A 13,468-nucleotide genomic window follows, 5' to 3' on the forward strand; every position below is an offset into this window, starting at 1 on the left:
AATAGAATATTTGGTTAGAGAGATATTAAGTTACCAGAGCATGAAGCCTTGGCACATTTTTTTTCCTGAGGTCAATCTGCCGCTCATAGAATATTAATCATAAGTCACTTGATCAGGATGATTCTCAAAAATATGAAACTAGACGGACTTTGTAGAATTTTTCACAGCGCAAGAAATTTTTCTCATGCTGCTTTTAGCATGTGAGCCCTGCCTTCTTACTTAAAGGGGTGTTCCCATCTGAGACATTTATTGCATACCCACAGACTGCAGTTTTCTGGCCACGCATGTACAGCTCTCTTATCCACTATTAGGGCTAGTTCAGACGGGGTTCTACATGAACACATTCTGTTGCGGCTGCCGCAATGGGATGCCGGTGCAGTGCACTGGCATCCTGTCATGGCTTTCCGCTCCGAATTAGGCCCAAATGAATGGGCCTAGTCCAGAGGGTGGTGTCACGAGGTGGGCACCAGGGCTGAATCAGCTGCAGAATCTGCCTGAAGAAAGGGCAGCTCACTTTTTTTTTCCGCAAGCAGGAACAAACCGCTCACGGAAAAAGGAAATGACCGCCTCCCATTGATATCAATGGGAGGCGGCAGGACTTTGACGTAGATTCCATGTCAAAATCCTGACCGTTTTGCCCTGTGTGAACTAGCCCTTATGGGACTTCAGAGAATAGCCAAGAACTCTCATAGAAGTGAATGAAGTGAACCATGCATGTATATCTACTTCTCTACTCACCGAGGTAAGATAGAGGTGGGACACCCCTTTTCTAGGCAACAAATGTTGACCTTTCCTAAGAATAGGTCATAATATCAGATTGGTGAGGATCCAAGACTCAGCATCTGCTCTGATCAAAACTTCCCAGCAACTGATACACAGAGAATGGAGCAGGAAGCAGACAGCGCTGTTTTCTGTGTAGTGGCTAGACCAGCTTACTACATACCAGCTCCCGTTTTCTGTAATGGGAGCTAAACTGCAGTGATTTGGTTCAACCACTACACAGAGAATCATACACAGAGTATTAGCTGATCAGTGCAGGTGCCAGATGTTGGACCCTCACTGATCTGATGTTGGTAACCTATCCCAAGCATATTTTTATTCCAGAAAACCCCTTTAAGCTGTTGATACACATATTCCAAATTATGGCCAGCCGAAAATGGGCGAAATCAGTCATTTTGCAGGTCTCATTTTACCATTAATGCAAACAGGTGTTCTCGGTGGTCGGTCAATGGTAGACGATTGTCTAAGAAAAATTTGATCTAAGAGGATGGAAAATTTCAGCCACGGTTGGCTAAAGGTACAGATGTGTGGTAAGATCAGACAAATTCAACCAATCATTTATCACTTTGGTACAAGCCTCAGTGATTCATTTTTATATTGAGCCCTATCTGACCACCTGGTCAGTGTAGTTTGATGTGTCGCTGATGGGATCATTCACATAAACAAACTCACTGACTATTCAATGGCTGCACCATAGCCGATCCAAATCTTATGTGTATGGGCAGCTTTACCAACTCCAATGTGCCAGTATCTCATTCATAGGATGTGGTGGTTCATATCAGTAGAGGAATATTCGCTCTATTGCTTTCCTTATGCCCGTCTGTCCTGCACCTTCAGACCCCCTATAACTACACCCCCAGTTCTTAGGATTTGTAGGGATTCATTTCACTGAATATAGAGCTTTGATAGTTTAGACACTGTTTTGCCCATTAGCACAATTATTATTCATTTAACTTAATATAGATTTTTTTTTTTTCTTTTTAGGTTGCCTCTTTACCATGGATCACCTCGTGTCTTGTTACATCCATCTTTTAAAGACTTGGCTGAGTGTATGTATAAAATATTTTATTCCCCCTTGGTCTCCAAAGTTTTTACCTTGCCCACCGCAAAGTCAGGAAATGACATTTTACCAAGTGATGACATCACTTTGTCTCCACATCATGACATCACATCACTGAGATTCGCTATCTACATCCCATCACTGTATATAGAATTGTCATTATTACGTACATTGTGCGGACCTTCATGTGTAGGAGTTTAGTTCTCACTACTATATCTTTACCCTCTAAACCTTTGTATAGCCTCCTGACATGTATAGCAGTGTTGTCATTTTCAGCTTTGTCCACTGGGGGCGCCATTTTATTTTTTTACAGTTACTTTTCTTTCCGCTAAGAGCCTTTCCACATACAATAGGGGAGAACTACGCAATTTATCTATTCTTCCTTGATAAACCACCATAAAAAATGAAGTATTGGAGAGCATCTATCTCAGCCTGGAGGAAATCTAGAGAAATATAGGAACACGTATGAAAGATAGATGTTCTTAATTTTCTTTTATATGTAGACTGGTAAAAGGTAATTGCAGGCTCTCCTTACGCTACACCTTATCACACATGGGAACATACATCATTTTTCTATTTAATCACAAGCCATTGTATTTTTCAGGCCGTTCTCTGGATTTTTATGATTCCCTTCCTTGGTTATTTATTCTGAGTAATTGTATAAATGTTATTTGCTGCATCTTTTGGCCGCTGGTAATTAATTCACTGAAATGAATCAGAATTTTTGCAGAAGCGAGAAATTATTCATTTTTGCTAGAGTTAGCTGGACTCATTTCTACGATGTACAAAAAGTATCTAAGCTTGGAACCTGCCTGCTTCATAGTAGATGAGGTCGGATGAAGACATCAGTCCATCAAGTCCAACATCATTATTATGATGTCTAATCGACTCCTCCTCCTGAAATACTCTGTGCTTCCTGTGTGTCATTTCATATGACATGCCGTAATATTATATAGTACTTGACTTGTATGGGCTCTTGTGTAGAAGCCTCTGTATCCTCTGCGGCTTTGCAGATGCGTATAGCTTCCCGTCAATGCCAAGGATGACATGTTGTAATTGGGGAGCATTCTCCAGCTTGTCTTTATTACCACCATTACATCATAATACTTTAAAAATTAAATACAGTCTTTTAGGGGCCACACGGTGGCTCAGTGGTTAGCACTGTAGCCTTGCAGCACTGGGGTCCTGGTGTTCAAATCCCACCAAGGGCAAAAAACCATCTGCAAGGAGTTTGTATGTTCTCTCTGTGTTTGCATGGATTTCCATCCCATATTCCAAAAAGACATACTGATAGGGAAAAATGTACATTGTGGGCTCAATTTTTTAAAAAAGTCATATACGGCCTTTTCTCACTTAAGGGGATAGATAGGTCAAACCCCCTGCACAAGAGCAGCGGAGTGGGTAAGATTGCACCAGAATTTGACGATAATTGAGGAGTCCTTGAAATGGCTGGAGCACCAATGCACAGAAGAACTACCAGAGGGACATCTACTTCTCCATTTTAGCAATCGTGTTTGGGGTCCTGGAGATTCATCAGAACATTATGCCATATCCTATGGCATACCCCCTTAAAGGGACCTTCTGTTATTTTAATGTTGATAGCCTATCCTTTGGATAGGCCTTCAAAATCAGATTGGTGGGGATCCATTTCCTATAATCCCTACCAAACAATTGGTGAATGTAGTGCCCTCTTTCCCGTTTACCAAGCTTGTGCTATACATTTTATAGTGGCAGTGTGTGGTACTGCAGCTCAGACTCATGCTAATGAATGGGATAGATGCTTATGGGTAGTACTAGGCATAGCCGATTCAGAATGTACAGTGCAGTGCCTGGTAATAAAGAGGCCACAGTAATCCCCCCACTGCCACTGTTGGGGTTCGGGGGATGCTCACCAATCTCTTCAACAATATTTTTGGCCTAATCTATGAATAGTCCACTGGAAAATTTGAAAGGTTCCACGTAGCGAGCCACAGTCAAAAAGCGCGTTTCACAGCTTTGATTATACCTATACAGAAAACGCCAGCATTACCATAGGCACAATGGACATGCTGCGATTTACAAAAACGCAACGTCCGCTGTGGATATTTTTCTGCATTGTGTGGATGGGGATTAGCCCCAGTCCCATCCATATTGCAGGTACTGTAAAGCACCACAGTTTTTACTGAAGAAAAATTGCAGCGTTTACTCTACGAGGGGCCTCGGCCTAAAGCAGTTTTCTGGTTCTGCAGGAGTTTGATCCTGATACTTCAAAAGTACAAGATTGGTGGGGGTCTAACACCCAGCTCCCACACCAGTCAGTTCTCTGCTGCCTCCAAATATTGGAACTATATAGTGTACAGAGCCAGAAGTAGAAGGCTCTGTACACTGTTTACTGGCAGTGATGGATTTCTGCATCTCTGCTCCCACGTGGTAGCAATGTGGTTTTCTTCAGAAAAAAACAACATTGACCAAAACAGAAGCCAAGGTGACTGTATATAGGGCAAATATGGCTGAAAAAATGGGTCTAGGAAACCCCAAGCCTTTGGAGGGCTGTGGTAAGACCTTTCTATAGTATCATCAATACACGCTTGACTTCCCCTTTTAATATACCTGATGAACGGATGGGGTTGTTGGATATACGCCTCATATATAACTTGTGGAATGGATGGGGTTAGCATTTTGATATTGCTATGACACCTCAACCTGCACTTTTGCAGTCCTGACATGCTAATGTTTAAATGACTCCCACTCACCCAACTTGAGAGACTGGAGGGGTTAAATCCTAGATACTCTCTCTTTTCAAGCATTCTCATACCTACATTAACAGTTTTAATTTTTTTTGTGCATAGAATAATTTGCAGCGCTTTTTGCCAGACACATAAGCTAATTCGCATGCTGTGCCGGGCGCCTGCATGAATTATCAGGAAGAAGATAGAATTCAAGAAAAACGTTAAAAGTGTCTTTCTCCTAAACGGATAATGCAGCAGATTGTCCAAATTGTCTAAAGTTGTTTGAAGACACGAAAGTGAAATTTTAATTGATTCTATGTCCTGGACCAAAGAATTATCGCCTATTAATGAAACCATTGCCGCAGCGAGACATTCCAGATGAGCTTTATAGCGGCAGAATAAAAATTGTAAAACAAATTACAATATGTATGGAATGTTTTGTAACGGCCCTTATTAAAAAGACAATGGTTTGCAGTCAAAGGGGGTGTTTTTCAGCCTGACTCTATAAAAGGCATGCTGTGTAGAGAAGAAATGGAATATTTTAGCTAATTTAACGTGATATGACCCTATGTTCGCATTTGTGCTTGTGTGTCGTAGGACCAGAACAATGGACACACAAGCCAGTAAAACAGCGGACACCAACAGTATCTCATTCTTTTAAACTGAAACCGTCGGGTATGTAACAGTGTGCCAGGATTTCTTTATATGTTGATGAAGGTAGTGAGTAGAGATGAGCGAACACTGTTCGGATCAGCCAAACAGCACGCACCCATAGAAATGAATGGAAGCACCTGGCACGTACACTTTGCTGGCAGCCGGTCGCCGTGCCAGGTGCTTCCATTCATTTCTATGGGAGCGTGCTGTTCGGATGGGCTGATCCGAACAGTGTTCGCTCATCTCTAGTAGTGAGCCCTTTTCTGTTCACCAATGGATAAAAAAAGCCTTCTCCTAAAAATGAAAACACGTCTAAAGTTTAGAAGAACATTTAATAGATCCATTAAAATTATGTTTTTTCTTTTTTCATTTCCCCCCATTTAGTCATTGTGTTTAGTCTCTGCAAGAGTCATGTGGGCAGTTCCTTGTCCAGCTCCTTCTACCCCTCTTTCAGCACAGTCTCAAAATCTGGTTGAATTAATGGAGTTTTCCAATCTAAAAAATATTGATGTCCTATCATAGGCCAGACGACTGTGCTGCAACTGGCCGGTCGTGAATTAAAAGCACGGGCGGCACATGGGGAACACCAGGATATTCCCGTGTGCCGTCCATACATGGGCACAGCTCCTATATTTTGCAGCCCGGACTGTCGGTCTGCACATGGGACCGTGAAATTCACAGTTGTGAGTACGGCCATAGAAATCCGTGAAATACATGCATAGCACACTCAACACAGCCACGCTCATCTGCAACCAGCCTTAGGGAAAGGACATTAATATCAGTCTGGTGGGGGTTAGACACCTGACACCCCCGCCGTTCAGGTGTTGTTGGTAAGTAAATGGGAAGTGATCAGAAATAACTTGACTTGGCCACTAGACAGAGAACAGCGCTGTCTGTTTCCTTCTCTGTACCTCATTCCTATGGAGTGAGGTATTCGAAACGGCCACTTCGAATACTATTCGCTCATCTCTAGGACTTATAACTATTTTAGTCTGGAAAATCCCTTCAAATCCACTTTGTGTAACTATCTACTTTACGTTCCATCCTAATTAATTAAAGAGGTTGTCCCATGAAAAGCATCCTATCTATACTGCTAGTTAGGGTGAGTTCACACTAAGTAAACGGCAGCTTATTCTGAACGTAAAACATGTTCAGAATAAGCGGCATATAAAGCAGTTCCATTCATTTCTATGGGAGCCGGCATACGAGCTCTCCACATAGAAATGAATGGGCTGCTTTTTTCACTACGAGCAGTCCCATTGAAGTGAATGGGAAGTGCCGGCGTATACGGCTCGGCATGAGCAGAGCTTACCGTACACGCCGGCACTTCCCATTCACTTCAGTGGGAGCGCTCATAGTGAAAAAAGCAGCCCATTCATTTCTATGGGGAGCGCTCGTATGCCGGCTCCCATAGAAATGAATGGAACTGCTTTATACGGCGCTTATTCTAAATGTGTTTTACGTTCAGAATAAGCTGCTGTTTACGTAGTGTGAACTCACCCTTAATGTGGATTTAAGACTTTTCCCAAGTACATTACTTTATCAAAACTGCTTTGTTTGGCCGCTATCTTAATTTATTCACTTCATTGTTGAAACTCGTTTCTATGGCCACTGGGCTTATCTGCTCATTTCCCAAGTGAGGTAGCTGCCTGCTCTCAGGGGGGGTAGGGAGGGGCTGACAAGCAGCGGAGCTCCTCAGGTAGGGGAGGGGTGAGGTCAGAGCTCCGGGATTACTGTGCTGTCTATCTTCAGCTTTTCCACTTATCAGCCGGTTTAATTGAATTTGGCTGATAAGGGCTGAGATAAGGAGTCTTCTGTATGTAATGTAAGCTGACTCAAATCCAGCTCTGCTACATCAGTTTCCACATCAGCTTCATACTGTGGTAATGAATATACAACCAATCCCTCATTACTGACTGCAAACATAGCAGATAGCAGAGCAAGTGAAACCACGCCCACCAATGTGCCGAGAAAACCAGGAAGTGAAGATAGCACAGAGCCTGCAGGCTGAAGAACAAGAGTTATGGGAATACCCCTTTAACGCATTAGAATTGGATGGGACTGAGCGGCAGTATCAGACACAGGTCATAGTAAAGACTGGTGCAATTTCTTGAAAAAAAAAAAAAAATCTAATCACATTCAGCCTGTGAACCATTTCCCATTCATTTGAATGCAATATATAGAACGGAAAATATCTTGTTTGTAAAGACATCCTGTTTACATGGTTTGGGATTTAGCAGTTTTTCTCTCGCAATTTTGTGAACATATCTCACTGCATGCCATAACAAAATTCTCCTCCGCTCTTTGATGTACATCTTGAATTGAAATTGCCACAATTTGGTTGAAATATCACATCTTATAATGGTTTCCTTGCAGTGAACAGGCATATGACATTGATTGAGAAGAGCCATGTTCAGTACAATGTAAGGACACACAATGCTCTAAAAGAAATTTCTCATCTACTCCCTCCAAATATTCTTGTTTCGGGATCAGAAAGAATTCCAGGCCTCATACAAGGAAAAAATGAGACAGGTGAGCATATTAACTATGCTAATATACTGTACAGTATATACTGTAATACTGCCATCGTGTACAAAATATTACTTCTATGATATTGCCTCTGTATAAAATATTACTATTATAATACTGCCTGTATGTACAAAACATTACAACTATAATACTGCCTATATGTACAAAATATTATTACTATAATACTGCCTCTGTGTACCAAATATTGCTACTATAATATTGTCTCTGTGTACAAAATATTACTGCTTGAATAATGCTCCCTATGTATAAGTGTATATCTATGATTCTTTAGTCCTCTATGTACAATAATATAACTACTATAATACTGCCCCTATGTACAAGAATATAACTACTACTGTATAATACTGCCCCTATGTACAAGAATATAACTACTATAATACTACCTCCTATGTACAAAAATCTAACTACTATGTACTACCTCCTATGAGCCAAAGTGAGAACAGTACTAAATCAAAATGATTAATATGGCACTGTGTGTCCAACACCTGCTGGGCCACACCAACTCCAACCCCACAATGGTGTTCACCAGAGCCCCAGATGGAGGGGATGGACTTGGCTGCACTGCTGGGCAGAGCGGTACGGGTCGAGAAACACCAAACACACAGCGCACCACAAATCACAGTAAAGCAAACGCTGAGATCTATCAGCAGATGTTTCAGGTAGCGGTGCACGTCCAAGGATCCAGAAGGCTGTGGCGGGTGGTCAGCAGGTGGCAACAGAGATCCAAAGTGTAGTCATACGATCCGGGTTGTCAACAAGAAGACCCACACAGTACAATGGAAAATCCAAAGGGAACGTCAGGCAGGCCGAGTCTAGAGGCAAGCCAGGGTCATAAACAGGAGCAGGCACACTGTACAAAAATCAGAAGGCAAAAGGCAGGGTTAGAGGTAAAGGCAAAAGGGTCAGAACACAGGCAATCAGGACAAGAGAAAAGCTTACTACCAGGACAATGAAGTACAATTGAATAGCCAGCGACGGGCTAGAGCCCCCTTTAAATAGGCTCCGGCTCGCCTCTAGGTTGCAAATCATAAGTCCCTTGTCCGACTCAGGAGGAAACCGACAACCACCGCACAATGCTGCAAAGGTTCCAGCCCGGAGCGCAGGAAGAAGAGGGACGGCAGCCCCCACACAGTGCTGCAGAGGCTCCGGCCCTACTCCTGACATCCTATGTACAAGAATATAACTACTATAATACTGCCTCCTTTGTACAAGAATATAACTACTATAATACTGCTCCTATGTACAAGAATATAACTACTATAATACTGCCTACTATGTACAAGAATATAACTACTATAATACTGCTCTCTATGTGCAAAATATTACATCTACTATCATACTGAAACCAATGTACAAAAATATAACTACCATAATACTACAACCTATGTACAAGAATGCAACTACTATTATGCTGCTTCCATTGACAAGAACACAATTACTGACCGCTATGTACAGTACAAGAACATAGCTACTATAATACAGCAATCTATGTACAAGAATGTAGGAAAATTGCCCTCCTTGTACAAGAATACAATGACTATAATTCTGCCTTCAAAGATATGAATACAACCACTATAATACTTACCACTATATACAAGAATATAACATTATAATTCTGCCATCTATGTACAAGAATATAACTAATATAATTCTGCTCTTATGTACACGAATATATTATAATACTGCTCTTATTACAAGCATATAATACAAGACTGTAACTCCTATAATATTGCCATCATGGACCAGAATAATTCCGTATAATCCTGTCCCTTTTTGGCTAGACTATCAGCACTATAATATCACTATAATATAGCGGTCTCATTTAGTATAATACTATTAGGAGTTGGGGGTGAAATTTCATATACACACTACAAAGTTTGTCATTTGCAATTGTAATTTTCCACTAATTCTCCCCATAATAACGCTCCTGTTCTTACACGCGGAGCCCTTTGAGGAGTAGCCATGCATGTAAGCACTTGAATACAGGAACTGAAAAAAAATGAACTATTTGTCCAAGTTCTATTGTAAGACAAGTGATAAGGGAATATAAATGAGCAGTCTGGACACGCGCACAGCTGCTCCGACATTTCTTATATCAGAGGGGAGCAGTGGTTCCGGCCCCTCCGAGATCTGCAACACCAACATGCAGCCACAGCCAACCCTCCATAGACACATCTACAATAGAAACTCATTTATTTCTTCCTTCAGACAGATTTGTTACAGGAAGGCAACAAACAAGGCGGCACAATTATCATGCATGTTTGTGCACTGGGCCATATTTTATTAATGACAGCGGTACCTATTACCGGGATGGCGTTCCTTCACCTGTTTACATAAGTTGCTTGGAACGCGCAGCTTAAATTAGCCTAATGCAAAATGCAAATGCCTGGATGAAAGGTTCCCTGGCTTTGAGCCTAAGCTGTCATTTGGTTTGTTATTGTCCCACTCTTATTATGTTCATGGTCATTGTACTGTGAGAACACCAGCCGTCCCCCACAGACCTTCCGAAACCATACAAATTCTTAGCGATGGAATAAAAGGTGGTTTAATGCCCAGCAGTGTAGAAAAGAAGACATTCACGTGGTGGGGGAGTAGAAAAGCCGGGGTACTGTTGTCCTTACCAAGCAGTAATTCCTAAGCTTTTACATTTTATTGTCTCATTGGCTGCAATTTATTATTGCCATTATTAATATAGGGCAGCATGGTGATGCAGTGGTTAATACTATTATATTACAGCCCTGAGGTCTTTATGGGCTTCCCATATTTCAATGGGTTTTCTCTGGGTTTCCTCTGATATTTCCTAGCCTTCCTATGAAATTGACTCTTATATGTGCTTTTTACATCGCAGCAGAACATATAAGTGCTATATAAGCAACAGAAATACAAAAATATAGCATCAGTGTAGTGTCAAAAATAGTCTTATTTATGAATCCTGTTGGGGTCTGTAAGGGTAAGTTCACACGGGTTTTTTTTTTGGTCCGGAACCTGAGGCAGAGGCCGCCTCAGGCTCCAGACCAAAATACGGGTAGCCACGACTGGATGCCGGTGCACTGCATCGGCCTCTAGTTGGGTACTCTGCTCTGGATTAGGCCCAAATGAATTTGGCCTAGTCAGGAGTGTTTAGGTGGATGTTGCGAGGCAAATCCGCCTGAAGAGTGAGCATGTCACTTCTTTGTTCTGGCTCCTGGAAAAAAGAATTGACTGGCTCCCATTGATTTCAATGGGAGCCGTCTTTTTGGTGAGGATTTTGAGGCTTATACGGCCTCAAAATCCTGACCAAAATACCCCGTGTGAACTTACCCTTATGGTTCTAGACTTTTCACTGCAAGAATAGTGAATTTGCATCAATTTAAAGGGTATTCCTGTGTTATTGGTTTATCACTCCATGAACAGTAGGAGTCTGTCTTCAAGGACTACCAATGATTCTGAGAATATATAAGTGTCGTAGGGACCCTATAGGGAACAGTTGTGGTAGTTCCAGTTCACTTGAGTTGTTCCGTGGTATAGTTCTCTGGACAACGGGTGCCCGGGGTGCTGCTGTGCATGGGAAAACTATTAGGGTATGTTCACATAACTAAATTTGAAGCTGAGTTTGAGGCGGATTCTGCCTCAAAATTGACCCCAAATTCCGGCTGTATTATTTTCAATGGGAGGCAGCACCAGATCCTCTTTATTTCTGGACACATCCTGCTTGATCTTGCTCAGATGAAGTGTCTTGCTCAATCTTGTCGGATTTGTCCATTTGGGCCTGGAGCTAGTCCGCAAGTAAACCTGCAGCAGAAAGCCGAAGCTCTGCTTTGGCTTTCCGCTACAAAGATGCACAGTGCTAGAATTGGAGAGGAATTACTTCAAATTCCAGCTCACTTTCCTTATGAAAGGCCCCTTAAAGGGATGACAAAGCAAACCAGTTCTGCCGCCAGACTAAGACCCAGAGTTCAGGCGGCCACGGGTTCTGGGAATTACTACTCAGAATGAATGAGCACAAGGGCTGTGGTAGCTCTCTGTTCCCCTTTTTCTTGCAGAGCGCTGCCTTGGCCACCCACTGACCAGTGGACAGCAATATAGCTTCCTATAAGTGAATTAGGCCTACCTATCACTTTATGGTGTATGGGGCTGACCTCCAGGATCCCCACTGATCTGAAGAATGAAGGAGCCATAGCACCAGTAACGCAGAATCCCCTTCTATGGCTCCTTCATTCTTCAGATCAGTGGGGATCCTGGAGGTCAGCCCCATAGACCATGAAGTGATTGGGTATCCTATATACATGGAACACATTTTTAATGGTAGATATTTACTGTAGGAAAAGTTACAGAATCAAATTGTAGGTTTTACAAAGTTCCCATAATATCTATATTGCATCCTAATGGGAAACTTCTGGTGGTCAGATGTGTAATTTCCCTCTATTGCCATACAATGAATACCTTTTATTGAGTGAGAAATCTATATAATCCTGTCAGTCGTTTCATATATATTCTATTATATTGTTTTATTTAAGGTTTTCAAGGTGACTCCTTAAAGAAACCTCACTTGAAGAAGACAGTGACTTGTTACTTGGATAGACTGTATCTGCTACTGTATCCCTCTTTGGAGAAGTTTGAGGAAGAATTATTAGTTCTGATCAATAATGATCGTTTCCCTAAGGTAATGATGATGTTATGCTCCGCCTAGGCTACTATGGATATGTTTTCTTAAAGTGACTGTGGGCAAGAGTCTTAGAACTGCTTCTCTCTGGCCCCAACCAAAAAGTGAAATAATGGGCACTCTAGGAGCAGTATAATGGAGTGCAAGCTCCTGTGTTTAAAAAACAGCAGGTATTTGAAAACAAAAAGCAGAACCGTAAAATCAGAGCATTGTGTATCCAACATAGAAACATGAAGCATTGAAATAAACCCCCCCCCTAAAATAACTGTATATAGAAAAAAAAAAACAAGTACAGCATATAATAAAGACAAAATGATGCTGCATTAAAATAATTAAACAATATATCAAAGATATACATTGGTAGGAAGGGTCCCATATGAGGGTTAGCACAGAACCTGCCCTATGTGTATCACGGGTGTGAGAAGGTGAAAGGCAAAGTGCTGGAGTTACTATGGTGGGATTACACCTATAAATTCATGTGGTGTCTTTCTTCTCCCTTTCCATCGCTATAAAATCGACATGTAAGTCTGCAGCTTTGGTTACAAGGTTACTGGGGAATAGTAACATGCAGCAGGTGTGGTCCCTCTGTGTCACCTAACTGGTTTATCTTTGGGCTACTGTCGTGGTTGTTGTTTAAGTGATCCCTAGTTTTCACCCTTAAAGGGATCTTCCGGGCAGAAAATCTATTTTTTATAAAGGTCTGTTAGTGCTAGTGATGGGTTAATAAGTACACCCATATACCTTTAGCAGTGTTTAGAGTGGTTTCTGGGTGTCTCTGGTTGCTGCTAGCAGTCTCTCCCTTTGCTTATGCAGTGTTAGCTTCTTGCTGTGCAGCTTCCTGTGTAGCTGCTACACTAGTTCCCTTTCACTTGGCCCCCCACCCCTCGCTGAGCCTAGCCCCTCCCATCCTGTCTCCCTAAGCCTAGCCCCTCCCACTCTTACTGACTAGCGATCCCCTCATTACTAGCTCCTCCCATCCTACCTATCTCACTAAATCTATCAATCCTGCCCATTACTAGCCCCTCCCACCCTCCCCTGTCTCCCTGGCTAACCTATTCCACCCACTACTAGAAG

At 42.1% G+C, this 13,468-nt stretch overlaps 1 protein-coding gene across 1 annotated transcript in view; it reads left to right on the plus strand.

The window, feature by feature from the left end:
- The window catches only part of NPHP4 (nephrocystin 4), a 213,498-nt gene that overhangs the window by 71,767 nt on the left and 128,263 nt on the right, over positions 1 to 13,468 (plus strand). Inside the window, exons 5-7 of the mRNA XM_075279781.1 lie at positions 1,765 to 1,829; positions 7,579 to 7,734; positions 12,258 to 12,394. Coding sequence (XP_075135882.1) covers positions 1,765 to 1,829; positions 7,579 to 7,734; positions 12,258 to 12,394 — 358 coding nt within the window. The remainder of the gene's footprint in view (positions 1 to 1,764; positions 1,830 to 7,578; positions 7,735 to 12,257; positions 12,395 to 13,468) is intronic.

This window comes from Leptodactylus fuscus, chromosome 6 (assembly GCF_031893055.1).
Source record: "Leptodactylus fuscus isolate aLepFus1 chromosome 6, aLepFus1.hap2, whole genome shotgun sequence".
NCBI classification, from domain to species: domain Eukaryota; kingdom Metazoa; phylum Chordata; class Amphibia; order Anura; family Leptodactylidae; genus Leptodactylus; species Leptodactylus fuscus.